The sequence below is a fragment of the Rhinopithecus roxellana genome, chromosome 19 (assembly GCF_007565055.1).
Source record: "Rhinopithecus roxellana isolate Shanxi Qingling chromosome 19, ASM756505v1, whole genome shotgun sequence".
Taxonomy (NCBI): Eukaryota; Metazoa; Chordata; class Mammalia; order Primates; family Cercopithecidae; genus Rhinopithecus; species Rhinopithecus roxellana.
This window is the reverse complement of record NC_044567.1, coordinates 22979919-22994848: the sequence shown is the minus strand read 5'-3', so window position 1 is coordinate 22994848 and position 14930 is coordinate 22979919. Positions and strand designations below refer to the sequence as shown.

General features: G+C 35.9%; 1 protein-coding gene across 9 annotated transcripts in view; it reads right to left on the bottom strand.

The window, feature by feature from the left end:
* The window catches only part of BCAS3 (BCAS3 microtubule associated cell migration factor), a 733207-nt gene that overhangs the window by 499396 nt on the left and 218881 nt on the right, over nt 1–14930 (bottom strand). For all 9 annotated transcript variants that reach the window (XM_030922807.1, XM_030922806.1, XM_030922804.1 and 6 more), the window contains 2 exons: nt 11909–11992; nt 3579–3749 (listed from right to left, as the gene is read on the bottom strand). In XM_030922807.1, coding sequence (XP_030778667.1) covers nt 3579–3749; nt 11909–11992 — 255 coding nt within the window. The remainder of the gene's footprint in view (nt 1–3578; nt 3750–11908; nt 11993–14930) is intronic.

Sequence of the window (14930 nt, the reverse complement as noted above, 5' to 3'; positions counted from 1 at the left end):
CTCCATTACATCATCACCTAGCCTAAAACATTAAACCATTAATGTCAGAGATATTCCAGTATAATTTTCCTAAAACATATAATCTTTACTCACCACTTATCAAAGTAGGATGAACTCTTAAGTCTGTATTAACAACCTGACTACATTAAACAAAGCAGAGCACACGAATTGATACAAGGTGGATAAGCCTTCATCACATGAACAAAACATCTCAGAAGCTATTACATTATTATTATTAACACTTGTTCTCCAGGAAAGAAATAGCTCAGATTTATGTCATCATTATGAAGCATTTTATTTCCATTAGAGATTTTGCCACATTGCTAACTTCAATTATATAAACGTGTAAAAAGCAAATTATACCACTTAACTTATTCTGGTCAAGAAATGCTTTTAAATAAAACATGAAAGTAACACAGATAAAAATGGATGCAAAGTCAACCAAATCCATTCCTCCTTAATGCAGTTAACACACAATGATCCCATCACCATAAAATCAAACTAATCAATATGGCAACAGAAGGATGCTGAATCCGATTTTATATACTAACATTGTAAACACAAAAAATATATCATTATTAAAGGCTCAAGGGATTTAAACAGCAAAAGTCAATGTATTGTCAGCTTTTCACATAAAATCTGAGTTGTATTTGGAAAAGGAAAAACATTACAGTTTAGGCTAAACATCAGCGGAAGGGGCTAAAAGCGATAAATCTAAGACATTAACCACTGCAGTTTTAATACAATCCAGTATAATCTAAAAACAGCCTGTACTCCAACTGAACTATATATCAGAGACAAAAACATTTTATTGACAAAAAACAGATTCATGTTAATTAAAAGAGTATTATACTGCACAAATCTTGTTGCTTTAAAAATTATAATTTTTTAAAAAATGTACATACTAATTTACCTTTTATTGAAAATCAATTTCTTTCCTGTCCTCTAACAGAATTTTTTAATCAAGCTAAAATTTCAGAATATGTCATAAGTGGAAGATTGGGGCTACCAACCAATAACAGAAAAGGTAGAATGTTCCATGTTGAACAATATTTAAGATTCTTAACTTTTAAAAGTTAACATTTCTATGATTCTTCTTAATAAACATACTTGTTTCAAGTGTTATCAATGCATTTATCATAGACAAATGAACTTTTGCAACTCTCCAGTCTACAGTACATTTCCATACTACAAAACTAAGACTTCCTTTTTAAAGGTCATAAAAAGTTAATGAACTTGAAGAAAAAATTAAACCACATTTTAAAACATAAGGCCTAAATGTTATGTTTTTATATAATTATATGTCCCCATACTTCCATTTAACAAAATAAATATATGAATTACACCTCTATTTCATCAAAAATACCGAGATAACAGTTTCTATTGTGAACCCCAAATCTCTCCATCAACAAATGCTAGATCTTTAACAGATGTATGGTCCTAGACAATGTTGAGGAGACTTGTTACTACCCAATAAATGTGGGTGGCCTTGTAGGTGAATTAATTAAAAATCAAAAAATCAAAGAACAAAAGGAATTTTTTTTACTCTAACACAACACTAAAGGTTTATACTTTTCATTTCAATTAAAAAAGAGAACATTTGTGTGTATCCACATCAACTAATTAACACAAGGTCATTACAGTCAACTGAAAAGTTTTCTAGCACTTCATTAAAAAAATACAAATCTGTAACATATTTGGCTAACCACAAAGTTAAGACAGGAGAGGCAGAGAATTAGTATTCAGATTTCAAGTAAAATACAAGAGCCAAATTTAATAATCCAGAATTTCAAAGTTTTTTTGTTTCAATTGCAGAAAAATGTTCTTGAAATGCTGTTAATCTTACTATAGGAACTAGCACATAAGCAGCTGCCAAGTGTAATTTTTCATGAAGACGTCAACCCATATATACTGGAAACAGATTTTCTCAAAACATATGCAATATTTAAGGCTAATACCTTAACAGCTCACATAGTTTCTAAGCATTGTGTTCTGAATACAGAATTAAATATATATTCTATATAAAAACTAAAAGGAATTTTATTTCACAAATACTGTCCCACTCCTATCTCATTCTAGGAATTGATTCTAGATTGTATTTTTATATCAGTGATCACACACTATCAGAATAAAAAAAATTACGTTCCTTTAAGAAACATATATTTAAAGTGAAGACTATGACACAAAAGAAAATAGAGTTCATGAGTGCATGGAGGAAAAACACGACCCAAATGCTATCTTACCAGCAAGATTTATATGCAGATATAACATGTATTTCCATGCTTATAATCACTCATTGTAAATGTTTCTAAAGCTAGATTGTTAACATTATAGTACATTGTATCTGAAGATACAAGATTTTATAATAAGCTATTGCCACATATGTATTCTGATATGCCACTTTAAGATTTCACATATTTTATATTGATAAGAAAACATCTGTTATAAATTCTCATACTACTTAGTAAATTATGTAAGTTGCAATTATTAATTAATTTTTTAAATAAATTCCTCCAAACAGGTATGGTCCTGCCTTTAAAAAGAAATTTATATGGCTGGGAGCAGTGGCTCATGCCTGTAATCCCAGCATTTTGGGAGGCCAAGGCGGGCATATCACCTGAGCCAGGAGATCAAGACCAGCCAGGCCAACACAGTGAAACCACGTCTCGTCTCTACTAAAAATACAAAAATTAAGGCTGGGCATGGTGGCTCACACCTGTAATCCCAGCACTTTGGGAGGCTAAGACGGGCCGATCACTTGAGGTCAGGAGTTCGAGACCAGCCTGGCCAACATGGAGAAACCTGACTCTACTAAAAAAATACAAAAAGTAGCTGGGCATGGTGGCGCACACCTATATCCCAGCTACTCAGAAATCTGAGGTAGAAGAACTGCTTGAACCCAGGAGGTGGAAGTTGCAGTGAGCCAAGATTGTGCCACTGCACTCTAGCCTGGGCGACAAAGCCAGACTCTGTCTCAATAAATAAACAATAAAAATACAAAAATTAGCTGGGCGTGGTGGCATGTGCCTATAATCCCAGCTACTCGGAAGGTTGACACAGGAGAATCGGTTGAACCCAAGAGGCGGAGGTTGCAGTGAGCCGAGATCTCACCATCACACTCCAGCCTGGGTGACATCTCAGAAAAAAAAAAAAAAAAGAAAGAAAGAAAAAGTAATTTCTTAATCTTATAATTTGGGTTATGACAAATGTTATTACACACAAAAAAAAAGAAACAATAATAGAGTCTCTGGGGTGGCAAGTTAAGAAAAAAAGAATATTATGAAGAGAACACTATTAAATGTTACATAATTATTTATTTATGAAACAAATGTCCTCACAGATTAGAGAATCTCTTAGAACCTGGACTTTACCTTCAGATTTGATACATTAATAATGTTCAAAATAGCAGGTTCTAACATGTTACTAACCATTTTTAAAGAAAAACTTCATTTGAAATAATCTCAATTCCTCAAATTCCAAATTGATCATCTCCGAGGCCAAACACATTTTGACTAATCTTGATCTTAGCCCCATCTTTGCAAGTAACACACATTGTGTACACCAAAAGTTCTTCTTACCTGGCCCTCTCCAACGGTTTCGGTGTCAATAACTGTGATGATGCCTGGGACCAAAGGACTCCGCCGCGAATTACTGTGGATGGCAACGTCATCTTCTGTCACACCTGAAGGTAGCGTGCCTGTCAGCTGAGTCACCACTTTCCCCACCATTGTCAGGCCACTTTTCAGTGTCTGTACAATGAAAGGTAAAATGTATGACTTCACATCAGTATTTGGATTCTACATAGAAATATGCATTTTATTAATTTTCCTAATCATTATGTTAAATTCTTTATTCTCTTACAATCTTTTATATAGCAGTAAACTGTCACAGACATTCAGTCTGACTTTTAATTATCTTGAATTTTAATTAGAATATCAGTATTAGTTTGAGGGAATGGCATCAGTAAAGTCTCTAAAGTCATCATGGCAGGGATAAAGCCATAGTTAAAAAAATTAAAGAGCTCTGTTTTACATAAGGGTGCAATTACATTTTTATAAAAGATGTTTCTTTCATTCCCTCCTCTTAATGTATACATCTTAAAATCAATGACATAGAAAGAAGCAGAAACTATGAAATGATCGATTTTTTGAAATATTATAAATTTAATTGTATATCTGTTTTCTAGTATGAAAAAGACTGAGACATTGGTAGAATATCTATGTGGAAAAGAACGCGCTTCCAAAGCAAATATATAAATATGCTGGTGTTATAATACTGTATACAAAGATTTGGTATATGGGAAACACAGTCTGTGTCTAAGATATTAATTACTGGATGAATGAAGTGTCATACTAAATTAGTTAAGAGAGTTATTTTCTATCTGGTAACAGAAAACAATTAAATGTGGTGCTCCTACTATATTATTTCAATTAAAGATAACTTAAGATGTTTATAATTATATTTTAGCTCCATTTCATTCAAAACATGTAAGTAAAACTAACTCATGAAATATTTTTTCTTCTACGTAAATATCCTCTGATTATCCTCATATGCATTAACAGAAACATTTTTCTAAATAACAAGTTTTTTCATCTGAAAGGAAGAAAGCTTCAAGTTTGAGTCTATAGAAAAAAAATGAAAGGAAGAAAACTAAAATAAAGACAAATATATGGGAGTCACACATTGCTGAAGAAGGGTATCATCAGTAGAACGAAAACAGGCACCCCAGAATACTTAAATATATCAAAAACTACATTTTAAATAATATAGGTACATTTTTCCAATTCTCATGTTGTTAGAAAAAAAGTTTCATTAAAATATTTCAAATTAATCTTCAATGAGGTGACTATCTTTTCTAAAACAATTATGAAAAAAAATTCTCACCTAATTCTGGCACATGCTATTGCTACATTTGAAAATATAAACTATTATATACATGGCATTTCAAATTTAAATTCATAAATAATACACAAAGACAGTTGTGTATAGAGGTCTAAATGTGATTTAAGCAGTAATTAGATTAAAACTGAAAAGGGGAGAAGTATTTTCCAAAGAAATGTTCTATTAAAATACCATAAAACTAGCACTAATAATAGATGCGTTATTTTATTTTGCTATGTTTCACGGTGGTTTTTCTATGGACTAGGGACTGGTGAAGGCACTTAACATAGACTACGTTGACAGATTTCCTCAGATACTTCAATTTTATGAAAGAGAAAATCAAGGCTAGGGAAGTCATGTAAAATGGAAGCTCAAACAGTTACCCAATGACAAAGTCAGAATTCAAAACTGGGACCATCTATCTCCAGGGCCTGATTTTTACACTATCCTGTACTGCCTTGTAATCTATTTCTGTTACTATTTGTGATCTCACAGTTAATGAATACAAAACACAGATGTCTGATGGGTGGAAAAGAGGAAAAATTAAAATCCATAATAATGAACTAATAAATACTTAAATAAAAATGACCAGCAAAGCCATCTGCTGAATTCAAACAAAAAGATATAACTTAACAGCAGACTAAAACCAAGAGAAAGCCACAAATCAATTGTAACTGTTTTGTTTAGTGCTAAAAATTCAAACTCCAGTGATTATAAAACACATTAGCGTTCCTCAATTATCAGCCAAACGTTTCTTTCAATAATTCACAAGAAATGACTTATACAAATTCTGTTAGAGTGTTGTCAAGTAAGCCTCTGAAGGACCAACAGAATGAGGCGCCACAGTGTATTGATGTCAAGAGCAGGCCAGGAAGCCTGATTAACCTCTGAGATGCCTCAGTTGATGTACTCACTCCATTAATGCTAATGGAGATGCTCCCACTTAAATGCAGCTATCCCTTTATCAAAGGAATGCCTTTTAGTTTTAAAGTCTTTGGTTGTATATCCTCCCCATTTGCCCCTGAGCCTATTATTTCATGCTCTTATACCAATGAAAAGGAATAAAACTAAAAGAACTAGAGCACATAAAAAGTGGAAAGTAATGTGTACCAAAGCAAACCACAACAGTAAAAGTTAACATAAAACAACCAGGAAAAGAATCCACAAAGAGAAGACGGTAGTATATTTCATAGTCAATGGCTCATATTACATGAAGAGTGTTTGATATTTCCCTGGGGGAAGAAAAAAAAAAACATGACTATTGATGGAGTTGTCTTAGTAGTGGACAAAAATCTAAACTCAAAATTTAAGTCATCACATCTGCAATCTGTATAGCAAGTTACAAGATACTACTATTTATCATAATCCATTAACCATGCAAGGAGTTGGGGGGTTAGAGAAAAGTGCTGAAAGTTTTCTGCATTTGTAAAGACTCTTGCTTTTAGAGTAAATTTGTTTCCATGTTAGCATCAAGCACATCTATAGGCACTAGTGTCCAGAAGTTACCTGATAATGTTATTGAACAGAAATCTAAATCACCTCACAGTAATCTGTCTCTCCAATTAATTTTAGTAGACAGAGTATGTATATATCTGTTTTCTCAAATATATATGAAAAATTATAAAGCCTCAGCAAAAATTAGGACTAGAGAAGTATAACCTGGCCAAAAGGAGATGAAAAATTAGACTGAGTGTCCTCACAATCTGAGTTATCTACATAAAAATGTTCATTAAATCACTGATGAATCTTCACACGAGTACTCACATAACTAAACTGGAGCTAGAAGACAGCTGAACATCAGAGACTATAACGAAAGTGTGAGAAAATCCGTTATGACCTATAATTCAAATGAGCACGGTACTTACTCTGTTCTGCTACAAGCAGATTTGCCGAGGGGTCACTAGTCATCTTTAACCTTTCCCATGCCATATCAGGTGGCCTCCCTATCCATTAGTGCTAATGGTGCTGCTCTCACAAAAGCTGTTAGTTGTCATTAAGAAGTTATCAGATAACAAGAGAAAACAGGGGCATTTTTATTAAATCAATTGACCACACTGGGGTTAACACACATGAAAATAAGACCGTAATGAGGGAACTAGAAAATATGGACCAAGATGTTATAAATGTGTCAAATAATCTCATTTGAACAATTTCAATATTAATGTTTTTCCTTTTTCACTACCATAAAAAATTAATGGTTCTGATATTCTTTATGAGAAAAGTCAAATTACTTGGAAAATCAAAGGAAAAAACGTTAATATTATGCAAGTTGTATTTGGAAATGCAGAAAATGTAAAAAAGATTATTTCCTCTAAGGAGCTCCAAGTGCATATGCAATGAATATATTTATCCTCACAATTGCAGTGAGACAAAAAATTTAAGACAAAAAATTAATAATTAATCCTTCTATATAACAAAGTGGTTAATAACCTCTATGAAGCCACAAGGGAAGTTGTCATCAGAAAGAGTAAAAGAGTAATGATTACACTTTCAGAGAAAGTGACTTAATGAAATAACTGTAAAATCACTTTAAGATAAGTATTTTTCTTAAGGAGCACATACTACGTGGCTTTTTAACATACTCTGCATGTTATATCTCAAAAAATGTATCACCTAGAAATGGTTAAATAAGTAATAAGGAAACGTATTTTCTATTTTCAATAATGGCAGGCTGGGGAAATCAGATCAATCTGATTTCCACTAATGAGAACAACTAGGAAAATCGAAGACAGTATTTTTGTAAAATGCTGCTTGAAGGTACTGAGTTACAAAGTCAGAATCCGAAAGAATAAGGAAATCCAGACATTTCAGCTGGGCATTTAGGCCTAGAGGTATCTGGTGATTCTAGGAAGCAGGAGGTAGGGTGCTAAGAAATTAAGTGGTGTTTTTGATAGATGGAACTAGAAAATCATCTATGAAAGTCAAAGGCCTGCCAAATGGGTCTACTTCGTGACATTCCCTCCAAGCTTGGTTCTGAACATAAAGAAATATACAATAGAAGAGTCCACTGACAGCAACAAGGTGAGCACAGCTATTGCAGGTGAACTTCATTTAAATAATCTTAATCCCTGAAATTGGATTATTGTTCAAGACTGATACTGTCCCAGAACTCCACTGCCATCCCAAACTCAAAACTATTTCTAAAAAGTTTTGAAATAAATTCTGGCAAACAAGTGATAATAGGAGTTAAAAAGAAATTATGTAGGCAGTTAGTGAGAGTAAGGGAGTCCTCAGCAAGGTTTTCCTTTAAATAAAAATCAGCCCCGAAATTATTTCTTTTCTAACAAAAAGCAGCCTGAAAGATCAAGCTGCAAGCATAGGTGAATGCCAGAAGCTATGCCAAGTGAAAAGGGATATCTGGAAGTCAGGTATATTCAACATAAAGGTTCCCTCTTCCCTTTTCTTTCTTTTTTTTTTTTTTTTGTTTGTTTGTTTGTTTGTTTTTGTTTTGTTTTTTGTTTTTGAGACGGAGTCTGGCTCTGTCGCCCAGGCTGGAGTGCAGTGGCCGGATCTCAGCTCACTGCAAGCTCCGCCTCCCGGGCTTACGCCATTCTCCTGCCTCAGCCTCTGGAGTAGCTGGGACTACAGGCGCCCGCCATGTTGCCCGGCTAGTTTTTTTGTATTTTTTTAGTAGAGTCGGGGTTTCAACGTGTTAGCCAGGATGGTCTCGATCTCCTGACCTCCTGATCCGCCCATCTCGGCCTCCCAAAGTGCTGGGATTACAGGCTTGAGCCACTGCGCCCGGCCTCCCTCTTCCCTTTTGTCACCACATGTGTAGGCAACATGGTACCAGCCAGATAGAGACTCCATTTGCATAATAAAATATGGTGGGATAGCCAGCCTCTACACGTTATGTAAATGGCACACCTGGTCCAACCAATCCACTACACCCTATGTAAATCAAACACCACCTCCTCAAGCTCATCTATAAAACCAGTCACATCTCACCCCAATCCCAGAAACCTGCTTGGGCCCCCTCCCTCTACAGGAGGAAGCTCTCTTCTTTATTTCGCCTGTTAAACTTCTGCTCTCAAACTCACTCCTTGTGTGTCCGCATCTTCAATTTCCTTGGCATGAGACAACAAACCTTGGGTATTACCCCAGACAAATGACACCGCTTCACAAGGACTCAAGTCATCATAAATGAGAACCAGCAGAAACAACACACAACAAAAATGGACCCAAAAGGGAACCAGACATTAGAGTTATCAGAAACAGACTTCAATATGACCAGGCTTACTGTGTTTAAACAAGTTTGATAATTTGAGAAAATTTAAAAATCCAAAGAACCAGAAACTATCTCTATTTATTAAGATATTATCAATGAATATATGTTCAATTTTATCAAATACTTTTTGTTCATCAATTGTGATAAGTATATAATTTTCTCCTGTTAAATGTGCAAATTATGTTCATTGATCTTGAGTGATAAACCAGCCTTATATTGTGGATTATCTCAAATGGATTGTGATACAATATATAGCATTCTATATATTGAAGAATTGTGTCCTATATATTCTTATCCCAAGTGGGTTGTGACACAGCATATATTGTGTCCTATATATTATACTATAATTATGTCCATATATTCTTATCCCAAATGGACTGTGATACAATATATATGGTATCCTATATAATGTTTTTCTGCAAATATTTGATTTAGGATTTTTCACATCTATGTAGTGTTCTTGTATTATAATGCTCTTCTAAAGTTTTAGTATTAAGGTGATCTGGCTTCATCAAACCAGATTAGGCATAACCTGACTTTGCTTATTCTCTGGAAGAGTCTTTGTAATATTGCCATTGTTTATTCTTAAATATTAAAAAGAATTCTCTTGAGAAGGTTTCTAGGTCTGGAGACGTCCTTGTGAATTTTTTTAAAGTAACCCTTATATTCTCCCAAACAGAAAAGTAAAAAGATTGCAGTGGCGCAATCATGGCTCACTGTAGCCTCGGCCTCCAATGCTCAAGCAATCTTCCCACCTTAGCCTCTGGAGTAGCTGGGACAACAGGCATGCACCACCAATTTTTAAATCTTTTTGTAGAGAGAGGATCTCACTATGTTGCCTAAACTGGTTTTAAATTTCTGAGCTCATGCGATCCTCCCACCTCAGCCTCCCAAAATGCTGGGATTATAGGCATGAGGCACAGCATCCAGCCCTAAGGTGTCATATTAAACATAATTTCTTAGTCTTAAATGTGGAAGACATGAGTATAAGCCTCACAGTTCCCAATATTGAGGTATGAGAAAATGGGGAGTTTGCACTGTTTTTTTTTTTTTATTTGTTTTGTTTTGTTTTTTGAGACAGAGTCTCACTGCGTCGCCCAGGCTGGAGAACAGTGGCACAATCTCGGCTCCCTGAAACCTCTGCCTTCTGGGTTCAAGCAATTCTCCTGCTTCAGCCTCCCAAGTAGCTGAGACTACAGGCACCGCCACCATGCCCAGCTAGGATTCGTATTTTTAGTAGAGATGGGGTTTCACTATGTTGGCCAGGCTGATCTTGAACTCCTGACCTCATGATCCGCCCGCCTCAGCCTCCCAAAGTGCTGGGATTACAGGCAAGAGCCACCGCACCCAGCCCTGCACTTATTTTTAAAACATCTTAAGTCCAGCCTCACTTACTCCAGCATGTCCACAGCAAAACATGGAATGAAGATCACTTTATTTTTATATAAGCACATAAACACGTAAGAATAGCAAACAGGAGCTGAAAAGTTATCCTCCATTCCATAACTAAAAATTACTGAAAATGATCATAAGCTAAACTATCATGATCCATGTGTATAAGACAGACAAGACTAAAAGGAGTCTAATACTTGAGAAAAAGATCTCATTGTTGTATTTTGTGGATAAATTAGTAGACTAATACTGAAGATGTTTTCTAAACACTCTCTCTCAGCTCTTCATTGAAATAACCATCATAATTTTTGTACACACAGTGGAGAAAAGTGAGTAATCTTTATTAAGATTTCTGCGATTGCTGGGTGCAGTGATGCACACCTGTAACCCCAGCACTTTGGGAGGCTGAGGTGGGTGGATTGTTTGAGCTCAGAAGTTCAAGACTAGCCTGGGTAACATGGCAAAACCCTGTCTCTACAAACTATACGAAAATTTTGCCAGGCGTGGTGGCATGCGCCTGTAGTCCCAGCTAATTGGGAGCTGAGGTGGGTGTTCACTCCAGCCTAAGAAACAGAGCAAGATCCTGCCTTAAGGAAAAAAAAAAAAAAAAAAGATTTCTGAAATGTAAAATTCAGAGTGCTATAGGCATAAAGACCTAATGGTTAATTCTCTTTTGGGTGCAAAATACGTAATGCTTCTCTCGTCAAACCAAGGACCACATACTGAAGCACATCATGTAAGCGTCTGTGATCAAATATGAAGTATTTTTGTTTTGTTTTACATAAAACAGTGTGACCTTTGATTCCCACTCTGTGGTTTGCTTTAAACTGTTGTTCTTTTCTGAATGGTTGTGCTTTCTATTATATGCTGTCATTTAGATTCACTCTGTCATTCCTATTATTAGAATTGTTTTGTTGTATACTTCACAATTCAAAAGGATAGTGGTTACAAGAATACCTTATAATCAGCATAAAGTTTACCAGACATCATCAAAATTAACCCTCACACACATGAAAAAGAGAGCTCACTTGACAAACATGAAGGGGCTGCCCCTTGATATGAAAGAATCTTTGAATGTGACGAGGGACTGACTCAAGTTTTCAGAGGGAATAATATTCTTTTCATGAGAAGAAGACTCTGAAATGTTCAAAGATGCAAAGGGATGTCAGTGTAGGTAGAACAATGCAAATCACAGAGAATCCAGAAGTCACTGTTTAAAACATGGAAAGCTTCTTCCAAATGTGGTATTAATGAGATAATAGTCTTGAAGCTAGCTAACAGGCTTAAAATATTTAAAATTGGATAAGTACAAACACTACAATCATTACAATAGAAAATATAATTCAAGAAAAATCTGAACAATTACTACACATAAGCACAACTCTCCAAGATTTCGGAGGTACTCACTTTAGCAGCACTAATGACTGTGGCAGTATAAGACTGAATGTTGTCTCCACAGGCTCCACCACGGGACTGATGACATCGAATCAACTGAGAAAAAGAGAGAGAGAGAGGCAGAAAGTCATTTCTATTAATCTGTTTAACTCTACAGGCTATTAGGATAGAGCTTATTTACCGTGCACAGTGATGGTGATGGGTGGGAATGTTTGCATGAGTGTATTTCAGACAAACAGCTAAAAGCTCTGCTGAGACACTTTTACCCCTTTTTATAATCTACCGGTGCCACTCAGGCAGTTTCATGCTCAACTACGGATTTCATTACAAGATGAATAGTCTTTAAGAATCCATAAACTCTGAAATGGTAGGAGGTCTGGTGGCCTTTCCACAAATAAATTTTAAAAACCTAATCAAAGGACTTACACATGACTTCCTAACTTAAATATCTGACATGCTAACAAATTAGATGTTTTATCCTGTTAATTCCTCCATAAAGATTATAAAAGAAAATATAAAAAGTAGACAAAAGATTTTGCCATATTTGCATTTTCAATTGTGTCAGTGGAAAAGTGTTACAAATTATGCATAAATCAACTATGACATATATACCAGCTGTCCATATCAGAGAGCTTAAACTTTTACCATTAGGAATGAAAAAGATATATCCTTATTTGTGACTGACGTAAATAAAGCAAACTACCAATTTTCAAAGTGAATCACTACTTTGATATGTATGATTATTTCACATGCTAAGAAATAAACCAGGATAAAACTCTCCACTGGTCGTCTACTTCCTATATTTAGCAAAAAATGTCATTAGCCAGATTTGTATGTTTAACATTTTTAAAAAACAAAATGACAAGGGTAGAGTATTAGAACCGTACCACATTATGAGTTTTTTAAAACCTCTGGAATTCACAAAGAATCTATATCTCACAAAACATAAAAATTAAAAATGCTTTACATCGTTTAAAACCAGGTCCTCTGATGAAGACTGATATGTAAACCTTTTATTCTTAATTCAAAATTTTCTTCATCACTGACACTGTTATTTTAAACATCCCTGAAAGCAATAGTAATATATTATAATAGAATGGAACACCCTTAAAAGTATGATATGCAAAGTCAAGATTTTTTTTAGGCAATCTCTGTTATGTCACACTGAATGATTGCTTAAGTAGATTTCAAAGAGAAGTAAGGAACTTGCCAAATGATAGGTGATCATCAAATGTGGTTTCACACAGAGTAAGATAAAAAATTTGAAAAGTGATCATTTTAACAAATAAAAAGAATCTCTCTCTTGCTCACTCATTCATCCACAAATACACATTCAAAGAATTATGAAAATTATTCCTCTGCTGCCTCCTGCTGCATGAGCAAGGAAAGAAAGGCTATTACTTATTCCCTACTTCTGGTAATTAAAATACTCAAGGACAAATATGTAAAACTAAACGACAATCTTTTTTTTTTTTTTTTTTTTTTTTTTTTTTTAAGAGACAAGAGTCTCACTCCGTCACCCAGGCTGGAGTACAATGATATGATTTCAGCTCACTGCAAACTCTGCCTCTTGGGTTCAGGCAATTCTCCTGCCTCGGCCTCCCAAGTAGCTGGGATTACAGGCACGTGCCACCACGCCTGGATTTTTTTTGTGTGTATTTTTAGTAGAGACAAGGTTTCCCCATGTTGGCCAGGCTAGTCTCAAACTCCTGGCCTCAAGTGATCCACCAGTCTTAGCCTCCCAAAGTGCTAGGATTACAGGTGTGAGCCACTACGCCCAGCCCTACTCTTACCTTTCAAATTCAACTACAACTGAGTCAGCAGTTTTACACAAAAGTAACTAAGTCAGAAATTTTGGTCTACAATTTAGAATCATCAGAAAATTACATTTGTATCTTGGTTCAACAAAATGAAAGATGAGTCAGAGTTTTCTACAGTGCAAAATCCTATCAAATGAACTAATTTCCAGGAAATACTATTAAGCACAAGAAAAAAAGGCAGTGTGCCAAAGAGCATATATACTATGTTATCTTTTGTGAACAAAAGGGATAGAGACTTTGGTCAAAAGCCATTTGATGCTCATCCCCTCCGCTTAGAAGAACCAAAATAGTGCATAGAGAATCACACTTCAAATACATTGTCCCAGGTAAAACACTAGAACTCAACAGAGAACTAACAGGAAACACCAAAAGTGGGTAGGAGAAGGAAGGCAGGTAGCCTGCTTGGCTAGGATGGGCTGGGAGCTGGAAGTGGCTTCCCAACACAAGGCAAGGGTAAGTAGGAGAATTCCAGTAGCCCACATCTCCCGCCATGGAGCCATGCAATCTCAGCCAGGAGAGAGACCCTCAACCCTCCCAAGCCCTGAAACTTAACACAGGGAGCTGCCAGGAGACTCTCAAACAGAACTGCTCCAGGGAGGTAACCTGTACTGGGTCCCATACACTTTCTGATACCTAAGTGGCTATAGCAAGATGACATTTTCTTTTTCTTTTCTTTTCTTTTTAAGAGACAGGTCTCACTATTTTGCACAGGCTGCAGTGCAGTGGCTATTCATAGGTGTGATCCCACTGCTGATCAGCATGGGAATTTTGACCTGCTCTATTTCCAACCTGCGCTGGTTCACCTCTCCTTAGGCAATCTGGTGGTCCCCTACTCCTGCGAGGCCATCATATTGATGCTGAACTTAGTGCAGACACCCGATTGGCATAGTGCACTACAGCCCAGAACTCCTGAACTCAAGCAGTCTTCCTACCTCTGCCTCCCAAGTAGCTGGAACTACAGGCACAAGCCACCATGCCCAGCAAGACATCATTTTCAAACCTGGTTTTGGCAGATGGCATGCTGCTCTGGGGCCTAGAAGCACTGGGACTGAGGTGTTAAAAAAAAAAAAAAAAAACTCAGGGGTCTGGAGTGGTGGCTCACACCTGTAATCCCAGCACTTTGGGAGGCTGAGGTGGGCGGATCACCACCAGATCAGGAGTTCAAGACCAGCCTGGCCAACATGGTGAAACCCTGTCTCTACTAAAAATAGAAA